The sequence below is a fragment of the Eptatretus burgeri genome, chromosome 3 (assembly GCF_056783735.1).
Source record: "Eptatretus burgeri isolate ZD-2024b chromosome 3, Ebu_testis_v1, whole genome shotgun sequence".
In the NCBI taxonomy this organism is placed as follows: domain Eukaryota; kingdom Metazoa; phylum Chordata; class Myxini; order Myxiniformes; family Myxinidae; genus Eptatretus; species Eptatretus burgeri.
In genome coordinates, this window is record NC_140963.1 from 65585213 (window position 1) to 65610941 (window position 25729).

Sequence of the window (25729 nt, forward strand, 5' to 3'; positions counted from 1 at the left end):
AATGTTAACTTCTTCATGAATAAGGTCAAAACAAAAATTTTATTCAAAAATATTCCAAAGTCAATTAACATTCATTTTTGTGGCAAGTGAAAAACCTCAACAATGCTGTCAGCTTACCTCACCAAACTAAATACTTGCTTTAATGTCGGAATGCTTTTGCCTTTGAAATACAGTACAACCATTTTGATTAAACTTAAGGGTGAATAACCAGAATGAGTGAGGAATACTGTGGACTCTCATGATAGTATTTCATCACTGAGAAAAATATTGATGATTTTTTGGGGTTTTTTTTGCAAAACAATCAAATCATTTATTAAATTTTTTTACAATAATTTTTCTTAAAATTCATCTTAAAGACTATATTAACATAAGAAGAAAAACTTTTTTTTTACTGTGGAAATAAACGTATTATATATATTTGTTTTAAAGCCAAAAATACATGAAAACTACATGATGCTCAATGAAAGAAAACTTTCACTTAAAAGCAACACTTCTTACCCCAGTTGTCTTCACCTCTTGATGCTGCAAATTACACAGGTGGGGGAGGGAGAAATTGTACAGAACATGAGAATATCAGAAAACAATAAAGAAACAAACTATGATAGCAGTACAAGGATTTTTCATTACCTTTTAACCAATAAAAAAAATTCTGTGTCAAGTCAATGAAATTGAAGATTTTTTTTTTTTTTTGATAATCATATTTCAAACATTATGGAAAAGGTTCTGGCGGTGTCGAAAAACATTGTCGTGCAGCATTTCATATCGATAGGTCACATGGTTTAAAATAAGGACAAGTGGCAAGACATTTAGATCTTAATGGCAGTCAAAAGTGATCAGTTCTGATCAAATAATTGTAACTTTTTTCTCTCCCTCTATCAGCCAGCCACTCGCACATATCCTATTTTGTGTAATTTAAAGCTCTCATTTGGATTTATCTCTAATAGTACTGTTGCATTTGTGGGGAAGGGGACAATAGTTATATAAGGATTTAAACACCATATATGTTTGCGTAGATATTTTCCCAGAATTTTTCTTCATGAATTCATGATGTGTGACTCGGGTAAGGTGTCTTCAGTATTAAAAATGAAGGGACGGGAGTTGTCTGATTTAGAGTAGCTAAGGTCCATTTGTACCTCGATGGCAAACTAGATACGAGTTGTGCAGAGAAGGGGGTGGGGGGGGTGGTGAGTATACAACATGTATCCCTCCAACCAAGAGAGGGAAAATATTCCTCCCAGCTATCCAGCAACACATGGGAGGCAGCACTTGGACCACTCCTGGACGGTGATGCGCTGCCTCAGGGAGAGGATCACAAATGGTATGAGCTATTATCTAGCCACACACAGATTGGTGATTTGCCATGGAGCAAAAGCCATATTTCGTCCTATGATTTGTGATCCGCCTGGGGACCTACGTCTCATTCCAACCCAATATCTTGTGCGATTATTGGCACCATTCGGGGATTGGGGAGGGGTTCTTTGTGTGTTGTTCTGTGTCTATCAAAAATTCATAAACCATGTCTCATGTTTAATAAATTATTTCTTTGTTAAGAGAAGGTGAGCATCTTGTGTTATGGCCATTTCACCCTGTTGATGTGTCCATCACCTCAAAGGCATAATCTCAAAATTTATTTTTATGCGTTTCCCGATTCCTGACTTTTGAAATACCCTGTATAGCGATATAATAATACACTTGTTTGTCCGTCCGTCCGTGTGTATTACTCCTTTTCACCCGTTGGTTGGACAGCTGAACTGACTCCACCAACAAATGCAACCTGAAAATTCATACAGCCGTCATTTTGGTGATATGCAAAGCCAGACATCTTCGTCGCTGTCATATTCACAATCGCCACGCCCTCTCTATAAGTTTTCCCTTCAGTGTAAAACGACAAAACTGACTGTTAAAAGGATCATTAAATATTGAAAGATTGGAGCCGATATGCATCACGGCCCATGCGAAGGCCACGGTAGTTGTAGGCCTCAGACTTCAGTCCCTTAAGTTTCAGGATTGTGGTGTCAGTTGATGGGCGAGCATAATTGGAATCTGAGTTATATCACCACTATGTATTATATACATAAGCCCATAGGCAGTGGACATGTTTTTGATTCAAACCCGGGTTATTTTTTTATTTTCGGAGTAATTGAGGCAGCAGTCTGTTGCCTTATACACGACCTAAATAACTAGGTAGCATTTTCTTAAGGAAGGGCTTTCGCGGGTCCTTGTGATTATTTCCGACTGCTATATCTTAAACGACTCGACCAAGGACCATAAAACCCATGTCATTATAAAGGTCTTTGTCTGAGGAGCTCCAGAAATCTCACGACATTGTGAAAGGAAAACATCCGTCATTATTTACTTTTATCGATATGCATATATATGGATCGGCAAAAAGATTAATTGGTTTCGGGTTGTTTATTGACACAATGAGGCTGTCATTGTTAAACTGTCATCCTGATGTTTCGCAGGCAGGTCGCGGCATCAGTGTGTGTGCCATCCCTTGGATGGATGTTAAACTGGGTGTCATGAGTAGGCGAGCCATTTCCAGCACTATGGGCAAATTCCAAATCCTTGCAATAACTACTGCTGGGAGAGGTATGGCAAACCACCCAGCATGATCCTTGACCTAGAAACTGCTTCGGCAGAACCAACGCTTTGTGTTACAGAGTATGGTACATCAGATCGGATTGGGATTGAAGGAAAGAAAAATGACAAAGGGGGACAGAGGAAGGCATGATGACAATGCATGGTATTAGCATGGGGAGAGGGGGCACATTTATGGATTGTACACACTGTTTTAATTTATCTTGAAATAGTTTTGCTGTACTATATTTACTCATAGTACAAATGTTGTCTTTCATCATCAAAATGCTTTAATCTATATTTTGTCATTTCTCCCCTTATATTGGTCGAGTTTGGGGAAGAAAGTAGACAATACACCCGGATCCCGACATTCATGGTTCCAACATTTGCGGGTTCCGTGTATTTGCGGTTGATAACTTGCGACATGCTCCTACATTCGCAGGAAATTGCCCCACGTATTCGCGGTTTTCGCAGTGTTTTTTTTTCACGAGCCATGAGCATAACACAGTTCTAAAACATATCTTACATGGGCCAACACAAAGCAGCTGGATGTATGTACAGTACAATACTGTACGTACGCAAAAAACATATCTTTCACGAGCCGCGAACATGACCTGCTTCTTGTACGTGAATTGTAGCTTCGTGGGATAAACAAAGTTTTGCTGAATGTCTCACCATGTGCACTTTAAACATATGGAACTGCATTGTAGCTTCGTGGCAGTGTAACACGCCATTCCCCACGACACCATCCCCCATGGGTTACTTACAGAATGAAAACACTAACAGCATCTTTTGATGTATCCAGTAATTATCAGGTCACCACATACGAACATTACACAAAGGAAACAGCGCATCTTGGTGTAAATCACCATCTTGCGACAAACAGCACCGTTTGAACTGTTACATTTTAAAAACGCTCAGCATAATCTACCCGTAGATAGGAAAGACCCGTATATCATGTCCTGTGAATTAAAGAATGGAAACATTCAGCGCATCTATTAGTATAGTTTGCAGCTAGCTACATATGGACTAATTACTCAATGACATTGCTCACCACATCTATTATCAGCTGCCGAATATAGTATCACAAAAACAAAACATCCCCCCCACAAACAATGCACAGATTACTCACCCCTACCACAGTTACCTACGCAGGCCCATAGCCAGGGCTCAGTATTAAGGGGGGCATATGAACTGGATGGGGGGCACAATTATTATATTTAATATTTTTGATAACCCGGTATACTATTGTATTCATGCAGCATTGACGCATCTATACTGAGGTTGCCGTCGCATACTAACCAAATTGATCTCAGCTAGATTTAATATGTTCCGATGTTTTTGGCCTAATATTCGAATGCAGGAGAGCCGCAACAAACTGGCACATTCACAATGCAGATATTCAATGATTAGACAATTGGCACCAATTCAGGTGCACTTATACAAGAAGTTGTCAAGAATTAGCATTAGAAAATTAATATACCAGAGATACAATGACGAAACGGGGGAGGTTGGCACCAGAATCAGTGCACTTTCAAATAAGATACAATAGGATATGACCTGCGATCATCACGTTAAACTATCAACAGCAAATACGACCAGCCTGAAGATACCACAAGGTCCGCATTTAAAGCAGTCAATTACACAGAGGTAAGGTTATGCACAAAGCACTAGATATGGGATATACAAAGCACCAAACACAACATTTAACTTAAACATCAGAAGTAAAAAGCAGCTGACCATGGCAGGTGATGACTACAACCACACTGCAACCACAACCACACACGCATCGCCAGCAGTCACACACACAATCTGAACTCCTCGTATAGTTTTTATACCGCTGTACTCGCTGTCAGAAGAGCTGCAGGCAACGCATCTCGGTGTGGAATCTTCTGAGGACCTTCTCCTTCCATTCATTCAGGCATTTACGTGTGAGGTCTCTCTCGAAGGCCAGCCGTACCAGTTGTGCCTTGCGTGCATGGCGCATGGACCGTCGATGGTCAGTGAAGACATTCCTCAATGTTGAGAATGAGTTTTCACACATGGCAGTAGACGCACCAAATGTTAGTCCAAGTCTCATAGCAGTCACTACACTTGGCATGGCTTCCAGCGTTTTGTGGTATGTTGAGAGGAGTTTTTGTGTTGTCCATCTCTCGTTTGGCTGCTTTTCTCTCTGTGTGCGAATAAACTGCTTTGCAACCACACACTCTGTTTCACTGATGGTTGACTTTGTTAATGTCATGATGTGCTGGAGCAAGTGGGGATCCAAAAACGTGCCATTTTCAGGATTCAAGGCAGCGAGTGAACGGGCGAGTTGTGTGTTGTGCTCACTGAAGCACTGAGTGATCTCTCCAAGCACAGTGTCAATTGCGCTGTAAAAAAAACCCTCTGCAGTTCCATCTTGTCATTGTCGTTGTTTTGTCCTGTAGTCTCCAAAACTACAAACCGTTCCAAGTTCTTATGCATTGTACGTCTCCGTTTTGGTGGTGCAGGTGTAGAAGTGTGAGCTTCTAGCCTGGTGTTGGCGTAGTGGTTAGGGTCGCGGCTTGGGATCCAAAAGGTCCTGAGTTCAAGCCCCGTTAGCCGCTTGAATTAATACACACCAGGAGGTTGACTCAGCCTGTCATCCTTCCGAGGTCGGCGAAGTGAGTACCAGTTTACTGGGCCCGGTGTATGCCCCGGTTAGAATAGGTGCACCATTTGAATAGGTGTACCATTAGAATAGGTGTACCCTGTGTCATAAGAGGCAACCAGGGTTGCGTCAGGAAGGGCATCCGGCGTAAAAACTAAGCCAAATCACAATGCGGATCATACGGATGATCCGCTGTGGCGACCCCTAACGGGAGCAGCCGGAGGAAGAAGAAGAAGAAGAAGAAGAAGAAGAAGAAGAACAAGAAGAAGAACAAGAAGAAGAACAAGAAGAAGAACAAGAAGAAGAACAAGAAGAAGAACAAGAAGAAGAACAAGAAGAAGAACAAGAAGAAGAACAAGAAGAAGAACAAGAAGAAGAACAAGAAGAAGAACAAGAAGAAGAACAAGAAGAAGAACAAGAAGAAGAACAAGAAGAAGAACAAGAAGAAGAACAAGAAGAAGAACAAGAAGAAGAACAAGAAGAAGAACAAGAAGAAGAACAAGAAGAAGAACAAGAAGAAGAACAAGAAGAAGAACAAGAAGAAGAACAAGAAGAAGAACAAGAAGAAGAACAAGAAGAAGAACAAGAAGAAGAACAAGAAGAAGAACAAGAAGAAGAACAAGAAGAAGACCAAGAAGAAGACCAAGAAGAAGAACAATAAGAAGAAGAAGAAGAAGAAGAAGAACAAGAACAAGAACAAGAACAAGAACAAGAAGAAGAACAAGAACAAGAACAAGAACAAGAACAAGAACAAGAACAAGAACAAGAACAAGAACAAGAACAAGAACAAGAACAAGAACAAGAACAAGAACAAGAACAAGAACAAGAACAAGAACAAGAACAAGAACAAGAACAAGAACAAGAACAAGAACAAGAACAAGAAGAAGAAGAAGAAGAAGAAGAAGAAGAAGAAGAAGAAGAAGAAGAAGAAGAAGAAGAAGAAGGTGTCGAAGTGTCAGCATCGTTGGCCTTGTTCCACAGATCAGTGAACTCATCCTCAGAGCGGAGTTTCTTCACACTGTCGCACTCGCCACCAGTTCCAACCCCGTTAGAAAGTCCATGTCCTCTGCCTGCAAGAGTCTGTTAGGGCCATCTAACAACATCAGCAGTTTTTGTACAAAGATAGCAATGAACATGAAGGCAGGCCCAGAGACTTCCCGCAAAAGCCCAATAACCTCCATACTCATCTCTGCACCGTAGGCGCGCTCTGCATCAATCTCAGACAGTCAGGATGTGATATCCTTAAAAGATCCTATGATCACAGACACGGTGGCTAAATGTCCCGTCCACCTTTGATCAAGAAGTCGTTTTAACCGCTCACCTTTATACTGTGCAGCAACAGTGGGCTTTCGGAAGAATTTGTACAGGCAACAACAAACCTCGAGGAAATCAGTGACAGCTTTCTCTGCTGCCAGTGCGTGGATAACTTCCAGATGGAGTTGGTGATTTAAGCAGTGCACAAAGGGGATTTCTCTTTCCAATATCTCTTGCAACAACTTTTGCACCCCACCGTGCTTCCCAGCCATTACCGAAGCCCCGTCGTACACCTGACTTAATATCTTTGACGTGTCAAGTCCTGTTGTTGTCAGCCCTGCAATTATTAGGTCTGTCAATGTTTTTGCATCTCCAGCGTCGGCTGTAGCTATTGTGAGTAGACGCTCTGTTGCTTCATTTGATGCCGATACAAAGCGAATGATGATTGATATGTTCTCACATTCAGTGGGGTCCCTTGTCCCATCCACCTTGATGGCAAACCATGATGTGCCTACTTCTTCCACGATGGCATCCGTCACATTACTCAATGTGCAGATCAGTTCATTCTGCATTTCCAGACCAGTATAGCTTGCGTTTCGTGGGATATGCTTTATTATTTTGGCTAGCTCAGTGTCTTTTTTGAGTGTGTAGTTTAAAAGCGAGAGAGAGCCCACTGTGCCCATTTGACATATCCTCAAAATTATCAAGGCTCCCTCGAAAAGGTATCTGATTTTCGGCGAGAAATCCCACAACATCTATAAGAGCAGACACATAGTACCGGTTTCTATTTAGCTGGTCAGCATTGAGGAGTGTGGAAATCTCCTTACCACAATCGATGCGCCTCTCATTCTCCTTCCACCTCAAAAGACAAGTTAAATGTTCCTTTGAAGTTGCGTGTTTGTGAAACCCCCTGTCTTTCTCAACGGCATGTTTCCAATTCCGGTAGCCTCGCACTGTGAAAGTAGAGTCCACTGGGCCGCGTGCGGTGTTAAACTTCCTTCATGGATAGCAGAATGCTGCATCTGTCTGCACACTGTATTCCAGCCATTCATTAGTCTAGTACCACGAAGACACAAACGAGCAACTCTTGTTCTGAAACAGATGGCCAAGGTACCGCTGTAGAACAACTTGATTCGGTCTCTCACTTCCAAGATCATCGGGAAGCGGCTTGACAGTCACACCTGGTCCCGAGGCCGCCGCCAGGCGTGGCAACTCGGCTGCCTGCGCTGGGGCTCCAGCTGCAGGGCTTACGTTGCTGGCTTGGCCAGGTTGGCCAGCTTCTGTCGGTATTTCATCGACATGCTCGTCTTCTCCTCCTCCTCCTCCTCCTCCTCCTCCTCCTCCTCCTCTAACATGTCTTTCATCATCTTCTTTATATTCGTCGGTTGCATTTTTTCCTTTTCTGGACCATTTTCGTATATCCATCATCCACGTCTTTTTCTCCTGCTGCTAGCTCGCGCTCTCCGTGATTCGTCCCTAGTGACTCGTGTCACTAATCCTATGACTCGCGAGATTTGACGGTTGATGGTTTTATTTATTAAATGATCCATCCATCAAAAACAGGTGATATCTGCATAATTTCAAATGTAAGCACGATTGCAAACACACATATTTTTAATTTTTATTATAAAATTGCTTTTGTAAGATGGTGGGTTGACGGGTTGTGAAGGTCACGTGGTGCACGTGCACTTCATCTTTGATTATGTAAATTTATGTCTTTTCCTTAATCATATTATGACTATATTACATTTATAACTAACTTACAACCAATCAGGTAACCTGCTCAATAGGGCCTCCATATCGAACACGCTGATTGGCTATTCCTTAAAACTAAATGATCCATGATGTATATATATATATATATATATATATATATATATATATATATATATATATATATATATATATATATATATATATATATATATATATATAATGACGTCCACAGGACTTGAACAGTCCCGCCAACGTAGAATGAGCCGAAACGATGGAGGCGGTTTATTTATTTATAACCCAAACATGGCGGTTCTAATCGCTCCACCGCAAACGGGACGAGGAAGGTGGCACGAGTCACTTTTCACTGAGTTGATGATGTTTATTTGTTTTTATTATTAACCAGAAATAACAAGACTCGGCAAGAAGAGGGATCCGGGGCGATTCGACGGGATGGTGTGGGAAAAAACACACAATTCCAATGAATATACAATTCTCAAACCCTCTAAGGCGCCAAGTACACACACACACACACACACACACACACACACACACACACACACACACACACACACACAACGTAGCTACTTCTGGTGGTCAGGCTGGACCGTGGTGTGGACGCAACTGTCCCTGGATCAGCGTCGGACGAGCTGGCCTTGCTCTCGTCGGGGGGGGGGGGGTGCAGGAGAAACCGTGGTGCTGTCGACCTCCTGGTCCTGGCCCAAGTCCGCTCACAGCCGCCAGGGAACCAGTTCTGGTGCCAAGTTGCGAGCAGGAGAGGGAGGCAGGTCCGCCCGCCGTTCGACCCCGTACTCCGAGTCAGCAGAACCCCAGAGCCAACCAAGGTGAGGAACGAGGCTCAGCAAGGCTCCAAGACACGATCAAGAACACGATCGAATCAGCACAACAACAAGTACGCTTCCCGCGCAACAGCCTCCACACCAAAAAAACACGATCTTTTTGTCCCGATCTTCTTCCTCTTTCTTTTTGACCCTGAACAGAACCTTTTTATCCTCCTGTCCTCGTTACTTCCAATCGAGCCGTTCATTGGCCCACCGCCGTCGCCTTCTGCCAATCGTGATCACGGGGCGGAGCCATCCGCAGCCCTGTCCTGTGACGTCACGGCCAGCCTCCAGGGACTCCTAAAAGGGGTTTACGCAGACACACTTACCCTATCCCGTGTCCCTATCTAATTACGTGACAATTATCATTTCCCCCTTGAAGAAATGAACATTTACTAGACAACTTATCACCAGTGAATTGCTACTTATTACATCGAGATCCTGGTAAACTCGAACAGCATGGCATACCTAATTAAACATCCTAATTACCCTTTGAATGCATACCCCCCCCCTCAAACGTAACACTGCCCCCTCCTCTGGTACCGCAGCTCCTGCAAGGTATATCACAGGCGCTACCGTACCAGCCTTAACACTTACTGACTCACACCTAATTAACCTAACGAAATAAAGTAGGAGGGGCAATGGGCAGCGAGTCGCAGCTAACTTACCTATCCTGCTTAATGTACTACCCCCTTATGGCCTTATCCTCGCCTAAACAATCATTCGTTTTTTGTTTTTTTATTTTATCACATGATAGCACTGAGCGAAGTTGCACTCCATCTTCTGGATCATCGCTCTTGCCCAACACTCTTCCAGTGATCTGGGGAGGGGAAACAAAAGGTTCCACAAAAACACAACACTTATACTTTACATTCCTACTCTAAGCCTTAACGACACTATTCACAGGATATTTACACTTGACCGCCTCCCACAGTGGATGCTAATAGACCCAGCATTACCTGGGGAGCCAATTTTCAAATTTGCTTGCCCCAAAATTATGCGGACATCATGCCCTTGCTGCACATGTCAAGTTGTGCGGGATCGAGTGGGACTCATACATCTTCACAACACTCACACCATGGTCATCATCACCTTTCTAGGTCATGGTCCTCATTTTAATCATGCAGGCTGAATCCCGTCGTGGCCGTGGGGTGGGTTACCACAAGATGATGGGGGCATCTCAGGTGCAACCATGCCCACAGGTAAGCTTTAATCCAACCCGGACGTTTCTCCGCCCCGCTCCCTTTGATTCCCTCCCCTCTGGTAGCCATCAGTTCTAATCCCGTACAACACTCTGGAAGGGGTCTCACTGGCTCCTCTGGCCTTCCTGGGTCGCCAAGGTCCTACCCGCCTTGGACGCCCAACCAGACCCTCTCCCAGTTGCCTCCAGACACTGTCACCATTAGCCACCAGGTGGTGAATCTCCTTGAAGGGGGTCGCAATTCACGCTCACCGTGAGCTTCAGCAATCCCTGTGGACAAGCACATCATCCCCACCCACAAAACCCACATGACTCCCCCACCCCATCGGCCTTACATGTGACACCTGCATTTCTAACACTTCACCGACCATGACCTTCCCTGTTACCACACCATGCCCAATAAAAAAAACAATGTGTGCACCATACATTTCACTTCTTCACTTAAAACAACTCACACAGCACTTCTCACCCGATCCACGCACCAGCCATTGGACAGCCACTTGTGCCCGCTTTGTTACCAATTACCCACTGTCCCGATTGTCACTCTAAAACCCAGCAGAACTTACAAACCCATGCCAATTTTCCCACAATTCATTTTTTTCCACCAAAGAAGGGCACTTCGCCACAATCTCAGCAGCCGAGCATGGCCGTATATGCTCAGCCCAATCTAGTCTCCCCGACCCCCGACAGTGATCTCCGGACCCGACCTATGAAAGGGCATATCGGATAGACCTGGCGGTTCAGCAGGAGGATTCACCCTCTCCGAGTCTAAAAGTCGATTGGAGGGTCCCTCCATCGCCGGGTACCGGCAATATCGTTGCATGTGTCCTCTTCACCCGCACCGGAAACAACTCCCCATAAAAGGCCCCCGTGAGTATCGGTGAAATGTCTCTTCCGGTTCCGGACCCCCTCGGCCATAATCGAATTGCTCTATTGCCTGGGCTGGACCCCACCGCTTTGGTGCACTAACTACCGGATTACCCTTTATCAAACTCGACAGTTTCTGGCAAATTTCCTGAAACATTTGGGTAATGCCAATTTCTCCCAGCCCCTCTCCTTGATCCTGGATCTCCGCCTGTCGGACCATCACCGATGGCCTCTCGGGCACCCGACCCGGCCGCCTCCACGAGGCCAGCCTGGCCGCGCACTCAGCCGCTCGGTGAACGGTGGGTGGATCCTGTAGCTCCACTAGCGCTCGGACCTCAGGGTCAGGAAGAGCAGCTAAAAATTTCTCGAGTGCCAGTCTGTCCCATGCCTCCACTGTTGGGTCCCGATACGCGATCCTGACTGATTGGTAAATGTCCTGTGCCAGCTCCTGCACTGTCTCACCCGGCTTTAATCTGCGGTGCTGGAGCTGGGCCCGCACCAAATCACAGTTTGCCGCGAACCCAAACCGACGGCTCAACGCCTCGCAAATGTGGGAGCTGGTCAACATCCCTCCGCGATCACGTTTAACACATCTGCGGCTGGTCCACGCAACGTTGCCACCAAATTCCCTCTACGTTCCCGCTCATTCCACCCGTTTAGTCGGGAAATACACTCAAATTGCGTCAGAAAAGATTCAAGGCTCCCTGACCCGTCAAAATTTACCAGGGGGATCACTTTTCCGGTGGCCCGCTTCTCAGTTTCTCCCTTGTCCGAATCCAGCCCAGGGATCAAACACCCTTGTGGCTGCGTATCCAATTTTGGAGCCCACTGTGGCCAAAGATGTTTTGTGGTGAGGGTCTCCTGGGTCAATTTTGCCTCCTGTTCCAAACGTTGAATGGACCGATTCACCTCTTCCTGCAGGATCCTCTGGGCCCGCACAACCTCCTCCAAGGCACCGTCGCGAGTTTGTAGCTGCTCCTCAACCAACCCGGACACTCTACTTACAAAAGACGGCTCTACCAGGCCTTTATCCAAGACTTCATCTTGGCTCATAATTTTATCTTGTTCGTCCAAACGAGCCTCCAATCCTTTTACCTCCTCCACCAAATTCATCCCTTGCTTCCTCAGCTCTCCCCATTCTTCAACCTGCAGCTGCATACGAGCATCCACACAGGCACGATGACGTTCCAGGCTTTCATCCACTTTATCAACCCGAATGTTCGTTGCATCAATTTTATCTACCAATTTTTTTCGTATATTTTCCCCCTCCAATGGAATTTCTACCTTTGTTTCCTCCAATCTATCCTCGAATTTACTTTGTATTTCTCCCAATTTAACATCCACACACTCCTGCATCTCAGTTTTCATTTTCTCCATCTTTTCCCCCAATTCATCCCTCATTAAATCAATCCGTGCACCCAACTGTTCGCCCATTACCCCCAATCGATCCGCCATCTCTGCCCCCTGTGCCATCATTTTTGCCCTCTGTGTCACGAATTGATTTTCCATTTGTGCCGTCATTTCTGCCCCCTGTGCCGTCATGTCTGCCCTCTGTGTCACGAATTGATTTTCCATTTGTGCCGTCATTTCTGCCATTTGTGCCCCCTGTGCCGTCATTTTTCCCCCTGTGCTGTAATTGCACTCATTAAACGTTCCAACATTGTCCAGATCGTCATCGTGCCGGTTTCCGGCGCTGCCGGCTCCGTTACGGGCGATGAAGCACGGTCCACGCTCGGAATGGGGGAGGTTCCAACCCTACCCCCGTCTCTCCCTTCTTCCCCCGACTCACTGCCAGACACGTGGCCTTCCTCCTCAAACATCTGCACATCCGCCATGGTGCAGAAGTCTCGTTTGCCGCCAATTAATTTAAATTTGAAAAATCCCGCCAAAATTTTCCCGCGCTTGCGCGCTTTTCTGCAGTAATTTTATATTCCAATTCGTGGCGAGATTTTAATCTTGGTATATTCTCCCGATACCAAATATAATTTAGAGGGGTTCGAACATCCAACACCCTGACACCAATGTGACGTCCACGGGACTTGAACAGTCCCGTCAACGTAGAATGAGCCGAAACGATGGAGGCGGTTTATTTATTTATAACCCAAACATGGCGGTTCTAATCGCTCTACCACAAACGGGACGAGGAAGGTGGCACGAGTCACTTTTCACTGAGTTGATGATGTTTATTTGTTTTTATTATTAACCAGAAATAACAAGACTCGGCAAGAAGAGGGATCCAGGGTGATTCGACGGGATGGTGTGGGATCGGGCGTGGGGAAAAACACAGACAATTCCAATGAATATACAATTCTCAAACCCTCTAAGGCGCCAAGTACACACACACACACACACACACACACACACACACACACACACACACACACACACACACACACACACACACACACACACACACACACACACACACACACACACACACACACACACACACACACACACACACACACACAAAACGTAGCTACTTCTGGTGGTCAGGCTGGACCGTGGTGTGGACGCAACTGTCCCTGGATCAGCGTCGGACGAGCTGGCCTTGCTCTCGTCAGGGGAGGGGGGGGGCAGGAGAAACCGTGGTGCTGTCGACCTCCTGGTCCTGGCCCAAGTCCGCTCACAGCCGCCAGGGAACCAGTTCTGGCGCCAAGTTGCGAGCAGGAGAGGGAGGCAGGTCCACCTGCCGTTCGACCCCGTACTCCGAGTCAGCAGAACCCCAGAGCCAACCAAGGTGAGGCACGAGGCTCAGCAAGGCTCCAAGACATGATGAACACGATCGAATCAGAACAACAAGTACGCTTCCCGCGCAACAGCCTCCACACCAAAAAAACACGATCTTTTTGTCCCGATCTTCTTCCTCTTTCTTTTCGACCCCGAACAGAACCTTTTTATCCTCCAGTCCTCGTCACTTCCAATCGAGCCATTTATTGGCCCACCGCCGTCGCCTTCTGCCAATCGTGATCACGGGGCGGAGCCATCCGCAGCCCTGTCCTGTGACGTCACAGCCAGCCTCCAGGGACTCCTAAAAGGGGTTTACGCAGACACACTTACCCTATCCCGTGTCCCTATCTAATTACGTGACAATTATCATTTCCCCCTTGAAGAAATGAACATTTACTAGACAACTTATCACCACTGAATTGCTACTTATTACATCGAGGTCCTGGTAAACTCGAACAGCATGGCATACCTAATTAAACATCCTAATTACCCTTTGAATGCATACCCCCCCCCTCAAACGTAACAATATATATATATATATATATATATATATATATATATATATATATATATATATATATATATATATATATATATATATATATATATATATAAAACCACCCACAACATCGACATTCGACACGAGGTCTTGCGGCTGTCTGTCGTCTTGGCTGCTGGCGTTGGTGCTTGCGTTATTATCTTTTATCTTGTGGGCTTGGACTGTCTTGTCTTGCCAATTGCTGTTGGAGATACGCTGGCAAGCGCACACTTATCTCTTGACTGTTATTCGAAGAAGGATATTATTAAAGAACAGCTTATCCAAGACGGCCTTATTATTCACCATGTTGAACATCTGGAATAAGGGTTTTAGTTCACACAGGTGAACTCTTAAACAGCAAGTTCACAGTGGGTGCTCGTCCTTAAACACTAAGTTGTTCACATGGTGCAACAGGGCATAAATGGGTGGCGTACAAGTGGAGGGGCACCAGATGTGCCATGGGGGGGCATTGCACCCAAATGCCCCCCCCCAGCAACGGGCCTGTACCCATGGTATGTTATGGTTAAGGGACTTTAAAATGTAATCTTCAATAAATTGGAAACGGTACCTGGTGTTGTCGCTTTTTTATTTGTAAGCATCTTTAATGAAACTGTAATCGTGCATTTGTGGTTGAAAACATTTTAAACTTTCAAAACTTTCCCCTTTGCATCATGAACTTTGAAATATCTGAGGTTATTTTGTAAAATAATTAAAGGATTGACTCAGGAGAGTATTTTGGCATTTTAATTCCAGATGAAGCACACACCAAACTGGTGTCTTCATGATGCAGATGCATAGCATGCAAGTAAGGCCTAAGTCACATTTGCTCTTCAGCTCGGATACGGCGGCCGTACCCCCCCCCCCTGAATTGACAGAAACGTGTGGCAGCCGCAGAGTTTCTGAGGTGGCCTCAGGGTGGCCCTACGCCGTATGGCTATCTTTTACAGGCTGTAGGAGTCGCCGTGGAATTATAGCGCGGAGTTATAACTTTTTTCATTTCTACGTTGGCCGTAGCAATTCGACAAGCCAAGCTGTGACGTAGATGTGTTCCACGTCAACCGTACGTAGGGCTTGTGTTATTTGTGTGGCTGCCGAAGGCTCTTCTCAATGAAAAATGAATTTTGCCAACCCTCAAAAAATTACGGCGGCCGCACTATTTCCACGGTCGCCGTAGGGTAGTCCTAAGGCGTCCCTGTGTTTAACGTATGGTGGCCTTGCGGTCTGTGTGACTACCTGCGGGCAACGCAGGGTCAAAGCACGGCTCCCTTGCGCCCGCGGTGCGTCCTACATACGGCCTCCGTGGCAGTCTGCGTCGACCGTGCGTCCACCGTGCACTACCGCTAGAGATTGGAGTAGAGGTGCTTGCCTATAGTGGTGCCCCCAGAATCCGAATTTAATTCGTTCCAGGAGGCTGTTCGGATTGCAAAAAGTTCGCATTCCAAAACTATTTTCCCAATAAGAAATAATGGAAAGTGAATTCATCCGTTCTTGGACCCCAAGAAAACCCACTTTCAACTGAAATTATCCATGTTTAAGGTAAAATAAGATGAGTAAATGACCTTCGGTGGCGGTGTATTGTATGTCAACTGGTACAATCACCACATCCAAAGGTCCACACAGGCTCGTGCTTCGGCCTGGGTTCCGATCGCTCGCGCACTCTGCGAGAGCGCTGCCCCAAGGGCAGCTCATCAAACATGATGCCCCCAGAACCACAATCACTTTCATCAAACGCATCGGGCTGAGGTAATCATGGATATTCCAAATTACAACCGGTTTTGCTGTGAAATTAAATCCTTGCCCGACAGTCCGTCAGACCACGTGATCGGATTGATTTTTTATTATTAATTAAAACACAAGATGAGTAAAAAAAACAGCACAAATCAAGGTGAAAACACGAGGTAAAGTAGCGATCGACACACGAGAGATGCTTTCACGAGTACTGTACTTCCACCAACGAACTGAATGAACAAAGCGCGAAGATGCAGGTCGAACAGGCGGGGGAGACGCGTAAACAAACGTGAACACTACGTTGTGTTCGGTTTTTAGGGCAAAATTTTCTCGAAAAAATTGTTCAGATTCCAATTTGTTCAAACAATGGAGCGTTCGGATTCTGGGGGCACCACGGTACTCCGAACTGGTATATTCAGTTATATATTATAGTTATCGTATATTCAGTTATATATATATATATATATATATATATATATATATATATATATATATATATATATATATATATATATATATATATATATATATATATACATTGGTATATTCCGAACTGTTATATTGTTATTTCAGTAAAAAAGAACTGGTATATATATACCCACTCGTTACCGTCCGTCTGGCCGCACGTTCGCCTTAGGGCCCCCCTGCGGTCGCCTTGTGGACACCTTGAGGCTCCCTTGCGTCTGCCTTGAAAATTCTATGTCCGCCGCAGGGATGCCCCAAGGTCACCGTGCGACATCAAATCAAAGACCGTACGGCACCCCCACGTTTTCGGTCACCACAATTTCTAAATACCCCATGCGGCCACCCGAAAAATAAAAACATATGTGACTGCTACATTGTGTGACCGTGGAAATACTGCGGCCGCCCTATAATTGCTGGTGGCTGTAGATTTTGTCGACCCTACGGCCGCCGTGCCAAATGTGACTTAGGCCTTAATGGCAGCCTGAAGCTATGTGGAGAATAAGACAACTGTCAGAACACTCAGCAAACCAAGCTTCTGAAGATTGATGTTGGAGAGATCACCTGTTGGACTTGGGAGTGAGGTCTTGAAAAGAAAATTCACCAACTAGCCAGTGCGATTCGAAATTTCATGGGGAAAGGGGGAAGATCTAATTGAGCAAGTTGGTTGGTGATTGGTTATTGGTGTTGACTCAGCAACACCGGTACGAGTCCGCTGCTGTTGTCCTCATGTTGGCTGCTGGAGATTGCTTTAATTGGCATGTCGAAAGAGCACTCTTGCTGCCTGGGTCATGGTGCTCAGGTATGTAGGTGGCTAACTGGGTGGAACAAGAACTAAAGCTATATATCCTTGCCACTTTGAACCCATGCGAGGTCATGGTGTAGTCTTCGTCTCTTTTCGACCAACGGCTCCAGGAGAGTAGAAAGAATTGTGTGAAACTGAAACCTGATGTTTATGGGTTTCTTTTATTCTATTCCTGATGGCTAAAGCCAAGAAAGACAAAAGTTTGATCCAAATATTCACTTGTTTATCCCCTTTATTCGTGTTTTGTACATGTTTTATGTCTCACGATCGACAATTTCCAGCGTAGAATCACCGTTAGAATTTATGCTGACTTGTATCGTTTCCTCAAGTCTGACAAACTTGATGAGGTGCAATGATCTTATTCTTAATTGAATAATTTGCTCCTGATTATCCCTGCATCAATTATAACTGCGACTTTGCATATGACTTTGTTAATTTATCCAAGGGGTCGATTTCATTTACATATTTATGATTATATTGTTAAAGCAATGTGTACAATAATTCATCTTTTGTCAAACCAATTAACCACTGCTTCTTTCACTGAATCATTCCCAGATGCCTTTCAGATCGGTGATCCACTCAACTGATTTTTGAAGGACTTTTGCTAAATTTGCCACCTGAATTTGTAAAAGCCATTCCCACTCAGCCTTTCTTGTGGCTGGATCACAGAGAGTTCATTCCTTGTACCAACATGACGCGATCATCAGTGGGGAGGAAGTTTGTGCACACATATTTGGATAGTTCCTCATAATGGAGAACACAGTTTTGACAACATCTTCAGTAAATTTGCTGAAATAAGGGATTTCAGTCATTTTTCGCGAACGCAATCAAGGTATGTACAAGCTCTTTCCTCAGCATTTTAAAATAAAGAAAAAACACAATGATATGAAAAACAATTTCTATATATGCAGATAGTATTGATGGAGGTGGTGAGCAGGATTAGACAGGTGGGCATGCAAAATAAAAATAAAAAAGCAGCAAGCCGATCCTTTTGGAGCAGAAAGCCGATCCTTACATACACACCATTAAAGCCGCTTTGCAGCAATCACAAACTGACAGTGAGATCAACATATTTGATTATGTCACAAACTTACGATGATTAGTTGCCAACCTTACTTCAAAATGAATTGGGGGAAAATATATATATATATATATATATATATATATATATATATATATATATATATATATATATATGTCAATTTCCATGCGCACGACATGACAAATCTGCATTAGGAAGCACAAGCACACACGCAAATAGACAAGCAGGATGAAAATAAAAAAGGGGGAAATCATCATGATTGCAAATGCAAATCACTGCACTGAGTGTTTCATAAAGCAAGAGATTACAATAAACAAACGAAAAGTTGAGTCCCAACTCACCTTCCTTTGTTGGTACTTGGCAATCCCAGAAAGTCCAGCCACAGTCATCAGGGCTCCACTGCCAGCAAGCACAACTCCAGAGAGTACCTTGAAGAGCACCATGGTGTCCTACGCGGTGTTCTTCAAGAATAGAACGTGCCCAACGTACTTCTCAAGGCCACAGCATACGCCTGTAGACAGCAGAAAATGTGCTGACTGAGCTTCAGCGTAATAAATTAAACTAAATCTAGAATAAGGAGGTGCATACCTGCTGACACATTCTGAAACTAAACCTGATTAACAAGTTTCTTTGAAAGAACATACAAATATAAATGTTTAATGACACAACATAAAAGTTTCCAAATTATTTTGAACTGTTACCCTCAACAGGAAAGCATGGGTTCTTGAAAAGGAAGTTTAAAATGCTTATTTTCTGCATGGGAAGCAAAAAGTATATGTTATACTACACCAACTTGTGCAGAATACATGAGATTGGCACTATATTTAGGCCATCCCTCTGCATAAATATACTAGTTAGATGCAACCGTAGAGTCAGCTCACCATGCCTGTGCCATATCCACATCACTTAAACTAAATATAAATTTAGTCTTCTATGTAATGCCCCTTGTCATCATTATCCTTATACAACTTTAAATGAACCTTCCTTTGTAATTTAATTGCATGCAGTATACTAATCATCTCGAGGCAGACCATGCAGCTACATTACGAGAACACAATGGATTACTTTTTTTTTTTCCAGAGATATCCTGGGATAGTTTTACCTTCACAACCTAAATATACGACAGGTCAGTTAGCTTCACACACACACACACACACACACACACACACACACACACACACACACACACACACACACACACACACACACACACACACACACACACACACACACACACACACACACACCTGCAAGACATTGAGCTCAGAGATACAGCTCCCCCCTCCCAGCCAGCACTTAACCAGAATAGCAGTTTTCGTTGAAGTCAACTCCACAAAGTAACAAATCCATCACCAAAAGAGCTCAGAGGTGAGCATGCCACCAACTTGGGGGTATCCTGCTGTTCCTCAAACTACAACCCAATGCCTGTCCAAGAACTAACCAGCCTCGACACCATCCAATTACTAACCAGGCTCCATTCTGCCTCGCTTCAGAGGTCTGATGGAATTGGGCACATTCAAACCAATAAGTCGAAGCTACATGGATAAAATTAACAACACATTGCCGACAATAAGCCATAAGGCAGTGTTATTAATTAGGGGCATGTTTCTATTTTATTTTATTTTATTTTTAAAGTTGATTTGTACACTTATCTTCGTTTTAGCTTTTTCATGAGGCAACGCAAATTTGCAGGAATGGAATATAATCACCACAGGGGCACAGCAGGGCATTTGATTGAATGGCACACTCACCCTTGATCTGTCATTTTGCAAATTCAAACCTCACGAGGAAGAATTCCGTTTCAAAGCCATTTGTCTTCGTGTTGAATATCGAGAAATGGAGAATTCAGAGGATGTTTTTCCTTGAGGATATGTCAAGTCAATTGTACTGTGTTTGCACTTGATTATGAACATTAGAGGATACCATGATTTCCTTTCTAAGAGTAGGCCTTGTGTGCCAGTACCCTGGTAAACATTATCTTGAAAGGTTGAGCATGTGGTCACCAGAATACTTCCTGATCTACAAATTCCGAGAGTAAAATTCCACAACATTGGCACAAGCAAGAAAATTAATATCTTTGTTTTATCCCCATTTCAAGCAAAAATGAGTAAAACTATATTGTTTTTTTGTTGGGTTTTTCTTTTTAGTGAGTGTGTCATCAACTTAGATGTCCTGCGATGCCCTGTCCCGTGATGATATTAGTACATTCCTATAAATTTGCGTTGCCTTATGAAAAAGCTAAGATGAAGATAAGAGTACAAACCAACTGTTTCTGCAAGGTATGATGACCTTAATGGAATAACGAAAACTACTTCGTTTTTCTTTCATTTTTTTTTTCTTTCCTTTGCCACCACTCATCTCAGTGAGTGTCTGTGTGCAGAATTAACCGAATTTAGCCACTCACATGAAAACGTGCAAAATATAGCTTCAACACAACAGACTAAGAGTATTTGTGAAGGAAAGTATCAGACTACGTCGTCGAACAAGATCAACAATTGCATTTTATCTTGTAAATATTTTAAAGTGTTTGTTTGTGTGTTTTGGCGTTTGTAGAATATTCGTTCGCAGCCGAACCGTCGCACCCAGAGGCCCAAATTTTGCTGTACGCGTTTCAGAATCTGTGCAAGGTTTTTATGCTACAACAGGTGTGTCTTGCCGGCCGTTTTGAGGCCACCAAAGGCTGCTATAAAGTGTACATTGAGATGTGGAGTCAGGGAGTGCTGCCGCCAACCCGCAAGCAATAGGTAACCACCATGAGACCAATTACTCCCTCGCTTTCAATGTCCAACACATCCTGAAACCACCACGGGGAAAAGCTCACACCCCCTTCCCCAGGCGGCGGCGTCGGGTATCCCCCCCACCCCTCCCCCGGGCAGCCCCTACTAGTTAACTATATATTGATAAATCATAACATCATCTTTACCGCCATGAGAAATGAAGCATGGCTGATATTTTCTGGATTAGCCCTTCGTCACAGACTTTGCTTTTACTCTGATATAAGGCTAATGCTTAAAACATCAGTCGCTCCTCGTTTACTCACGGCAGTAAACATTGCCTACTCTTCTCAACTTTGAGTTGATAAAATCCAATTGTTCACCTTTAACGCCGACGTCTCTCTTTGCCAATGTATGAGTGCACTTGAAACAGCACAAACTGCAAAATTATTTCAACAGTACACAGGAAAAATGTGCCTCAGTGATGGAAAACTCAAATCAAATTCTGGGCTGCATCCCTTCAGTACGAACTGGTTTGGAGTGCAGATGTGACAAGTCAAACCCGAAAACCTCGACTGAATGATCCATATACATACTAGGTATGCAGAATTGGTATGGATTTTCACTGAACCCTCTCACTGCACCGCTTCTTTCCCACATTTCCCACACATTCTTACCTTCGCCAACTATCCTGACAAGATTCTCTCAACCTCCTTCCCTCCTCCCTTGTCCACATATTCATGACCCTCCTCCCTTCCATCTTCCTCTCTTGTTTTTCTTGTCTGTTTTTCCTCACTTCAACCCCACTCCTCCCATTTTTCTACACACTTACGCAATGTGTCGATGGCCCGCGATCGGGCTAGATTAAACAGGACGGCTTAAAAGCAGAGATACTGAAAGTTGAAATGCAATTGCCAAATTCCACAGAATATAACATTCAAACAGTTAAATTCAACGCACATGTTGCAACAGAATATGATGTCAAGAGAAACATTTCTGGCACAAGAAAAAACTGGAGAAGAACACAGCATCGACGTGAAGACAGCTGAGGTAGCATCACAAACGAAAGCCCATTTTGCATCTTCAAAGTATAAAACTAATCGTGTTCAGACTCCAGTAATGCTATTCCTCTCAAAATGCATTCTAAAGGGAGAGTCACAAAGTGAGTCATACTCCAAATAAGGCCAAGAGTTCCGACAGTGGTAACCCCTTCATCAACTTCAGGGGTAATGGGGAGGGGTTTTGTGAGGCCAAGGCTTGTGTGGCGGCCAATATTGTAACGCAGGCACAATGAGAAGCAGACGTGCTGCACCAGTTGAACGTGTATACTTGCGTGGGTTCGCTGTGCCTTTCCATTGCGTCGGTGCGGAAGGCGTGTGGATATGACAGTCATTTTTTTTTTCCATGACGCTAAACGGGGAAAGAGTTGTAACTGAAAGGCTGGGAACATGGAAGGAAAGAGATGACTGTCTAGTGATGTTAACCCGTGGCCGCCCCAAAACTCTTCACATTTTCAAAAGCCCCTGTTTAAGAATACTGAATCAGATTTAATGCTTAAGAGGTGGAATTAGGTAGCACATGATTATATGAACCTTGTAAAAAGCTTTTGAAACCATAAAAACAGCCGATTTCAGTCCCCTGCAGGATGAAGGCCTCCCTCAATTCATCTGTTCATGGGTGTTTGTTCCACTCATCATGCTCTTGCAAAGAGCAGGTTGGTGAGTGAGCATCCATGGGAATCGAACCCACACAAACAAGTAGAAAAAAAAAGTATTTAACCCCTCGAGTAAACTGCGAGCTCTCGTAAAATGAAAACAATGACAAAAGTTTCAGTGTGCTTTAATTGTAATTTATTATTCACTAAAATTAAAGCTTTAAAGGTGCAAATACAGCTTGCAGTTTGTAGCTTTTGTGCATACAAAGTCAGGGCTTGTAGCAGAGTTAGAGAACAAAAGGAACAGAAAGAGGGGAGAACAACAACAGCAGGGCCAAAGGACAATTTGACGGAGACGGACAAACAAGGGATGTGGTTAAGAATGAGGGGTAGGGGAAAATGCTGGTAAGATGGATACATGAGCAAACTATCAGGAAAGTAAAATTGGAAATTCGGTGATTTGTGGTTTAATAAGATCATGGTTTTGGATGGGGGATGATCTGAGATGGTGGTGAACAGCTGTTTTGTAGACATTGAGGGAAGAATGGGATTGAAGAGGATTTGGTAGTTTGATCCACAGGTGGGAAAACAAGAGGAACGAACGAGTGGAGGTGAACAGCGATTCTGGATTTTGGAAGTTTGATGGTGGACCGCATGTGCCCTGCAGAAAACTGGAGGCAGGGCATGGAAAGAGCAGAGGGTGTACCAGAAAGGAGACGGTAGAAGACAGAGACACAACTGACCTGTTTACGATGGGAAAGTGATAGGCCCATAGACTCAGCTTCATCGCCGGAGATTCCAATAATCTTGAAGGCCTTGGTTTCCATGTCGTTAAGCTGAGTCATTGTGAGGGTTGAAAGACATATTTCAAGTGTTTGACCAGCTTGTGATTTTATCAAGGTCTGAAGAGAGTGAAAAGGCTGCTGCCTGTCTATCTGAAAAATGAGTGATGTCACGGCAAAGGGTGGAGTCATCAGCAAATGGATGAAGATAATTTTACTGAGAGTCAGATAAATCGTTGATGAAGATTAGGAATATGACTGGGCCAAAAACACTGTCTTGGGGTACTCTAGCCTTGACAGGGAGAGGAGGTGAAAGAATTCCGTTGAGAGCCATACGTTGGTTACAGGCGTCGAGGAAGCCATGTGTAGATTTGGCCTTGGAGTGAGTACAGGCAGTGAGTATAATGACAAGGTGGGATGCCAGACTGTATCAAAAGCACGAGATGTGTCCAGAGAGACGGCCATGATCTCATGTCTGACATTGAGGGTCTCCATACATTGCTGGGAGAGTAGAAGCAGCATGTCCATGGTAGATTTACCTGATCTGACTTCAAATTGATGATCCAAGATGAGGTCAATGGTAAAAATGAAGGATTTTATGTCAACTGTGATGATGGATTCTATGATCTTGCTGATGATTGGAAGCAAGCTGATAGGTCTGTAGTTAAGAAGATAAATTTTTGCACATTGTTTATGTTATTTGGTGATGTTGGCTGATCTCCGAGCAGATGGAAGACGACATAGGGCAAATGATAGGGTGAACATGGCAGAGAGGGGATGTGTAAGAGAAGCAGAGCAGGTTTTTAGGACATGTAAGCTGATGCAAGCTGCTACAGTTGCAGGATCAGAGTCGATTGTTGTCAGAAACTTCTCCACCTTCTCAGGTGCAAAAAAAAAACAACAGTCCAGGAGCGAATGAGTGTGACTGGGTAGGGTGGGTACAGGGAGCGACAGCAAGAGGATTTGGAAGCAAACACAGAATTGAGGCATTCGGTCTTCTCACGAGTGCAATCGGCTGTGGTGCCATTTGAAGTGAGGAAAGGGATGGAAGGGGAGTATACCCCAGAGTCAGATTTAACAAGGCAACACTAGGTTTAGTGAAGGGAGACAAGTTTGAAAGTTCAATCTTGAGGTTGGACAGATGTTGCTTTCTTGCTGTCCTGAGAGTGGACCCACACTTGTTGTGGGCTTTTTGGAATAATCTGAGGTTGCCTTCGGTCAGGTTTGCCTTCAAGGAAGAGAAGGAAAGATGTTTCAAGGCAACTCCCTCACTACAGGATTCAGTGTGCCATGGATGGGAAGATGGGGTTGATATCTGAAGACGAGATGGGATGAATCTGTGCATAAGGGAGAGCAGGTTTCTGTGGAACAATTCCCAGGCTGAGTTAATATCAGGGGCGGTCGATATATTGGAGACCAGTTCTGAAGTACAATTGCTGCTTGCAGTCCATGCCAGTTTCCCTGAGTGAATTGCCAGACTCTCCAGGTGTTGTTCTCCGAGAAAGCCTCGAGAGCTTTGACATCAACAGTTGCACGAGACTGATATTTACAACTAAATTGTCATTGTACTTGGAAAACTAGAACAAATCTAATCCTGCTCGTGAAGGCTTGTGTCGTTCTGGATCAGCGGACAGTTCATACAATGGACTGAATGAAAATAATTGAGCGAAGTATGTTCACCGCTGTGGGAAGTAAGGAAAAGTTGAAATTTTGGGCGTAAGCCTTTGTCAGAGCAAAAGGAGGCGATGACTGGGTTAATGCCCAAAACATCAGATTCTCCTTACTTTCCTCAATGGTTAGTCATCCTGAAGTAATCCTATCCTGAAGTCACGTGTAACGCCAGCATACGTATAAGGTCTGGAAACGGTGACACTGACAGAATGGCAGCAAAAGAGACTGCAGGTCTGCAAGAAGAACTGGGTCAGGAGGATTGAGGGAGCGAAGAGATAGGATTGAAGAATGATGGACGAAATGAGATAGATCAGTATGCAGATGAACTTAAGAGAAGATTGGTAAATATCTGGCTGAAGTGGGCAGGGTACCTGGTGCATATGGCGGAAGATAGACTTTCATAGAGAGCAGATGTGTTGAAAGAGTAAGACTGGAGAAAAAGGGGTAGACTGTGGTTGAGATGGGATTGTGTGAAGAGGTGTGTCAGAAAGGTGTAGGTGGATGGAGAGTGGAG

At 44.2% G+C, this 25729-nt stretch overlaps 1 protein-coding gene across 1 annotated transcript in view; it reads right to left on the bottom strand.

Annotated features, from left to right (window-relative positions):
• Positions 1-25729, bottom strand: part of GPD2 (glycerol-3-phosphate dehydrogenase 2) — a 323960-nt gene that overhangs the window by 213420 nt on the left and 84811 nt on the right. The window contains exons 3-4 of the mRNA XM_085873795.1: positions 18736-18905; positions 499-522 (exon numbers count right to left, since the gene is read on the bottom strand). Coding sequence (XP_085729921.1) covers positions 499-522; positions 18736-18837 — 126 coding nt within the window. The 5' untranslated portion in view covers positions 18838-18905. The remainder of the gene's footprint in view (positions 1-498; positions 523-18735; positions 18906-25729) is intronic.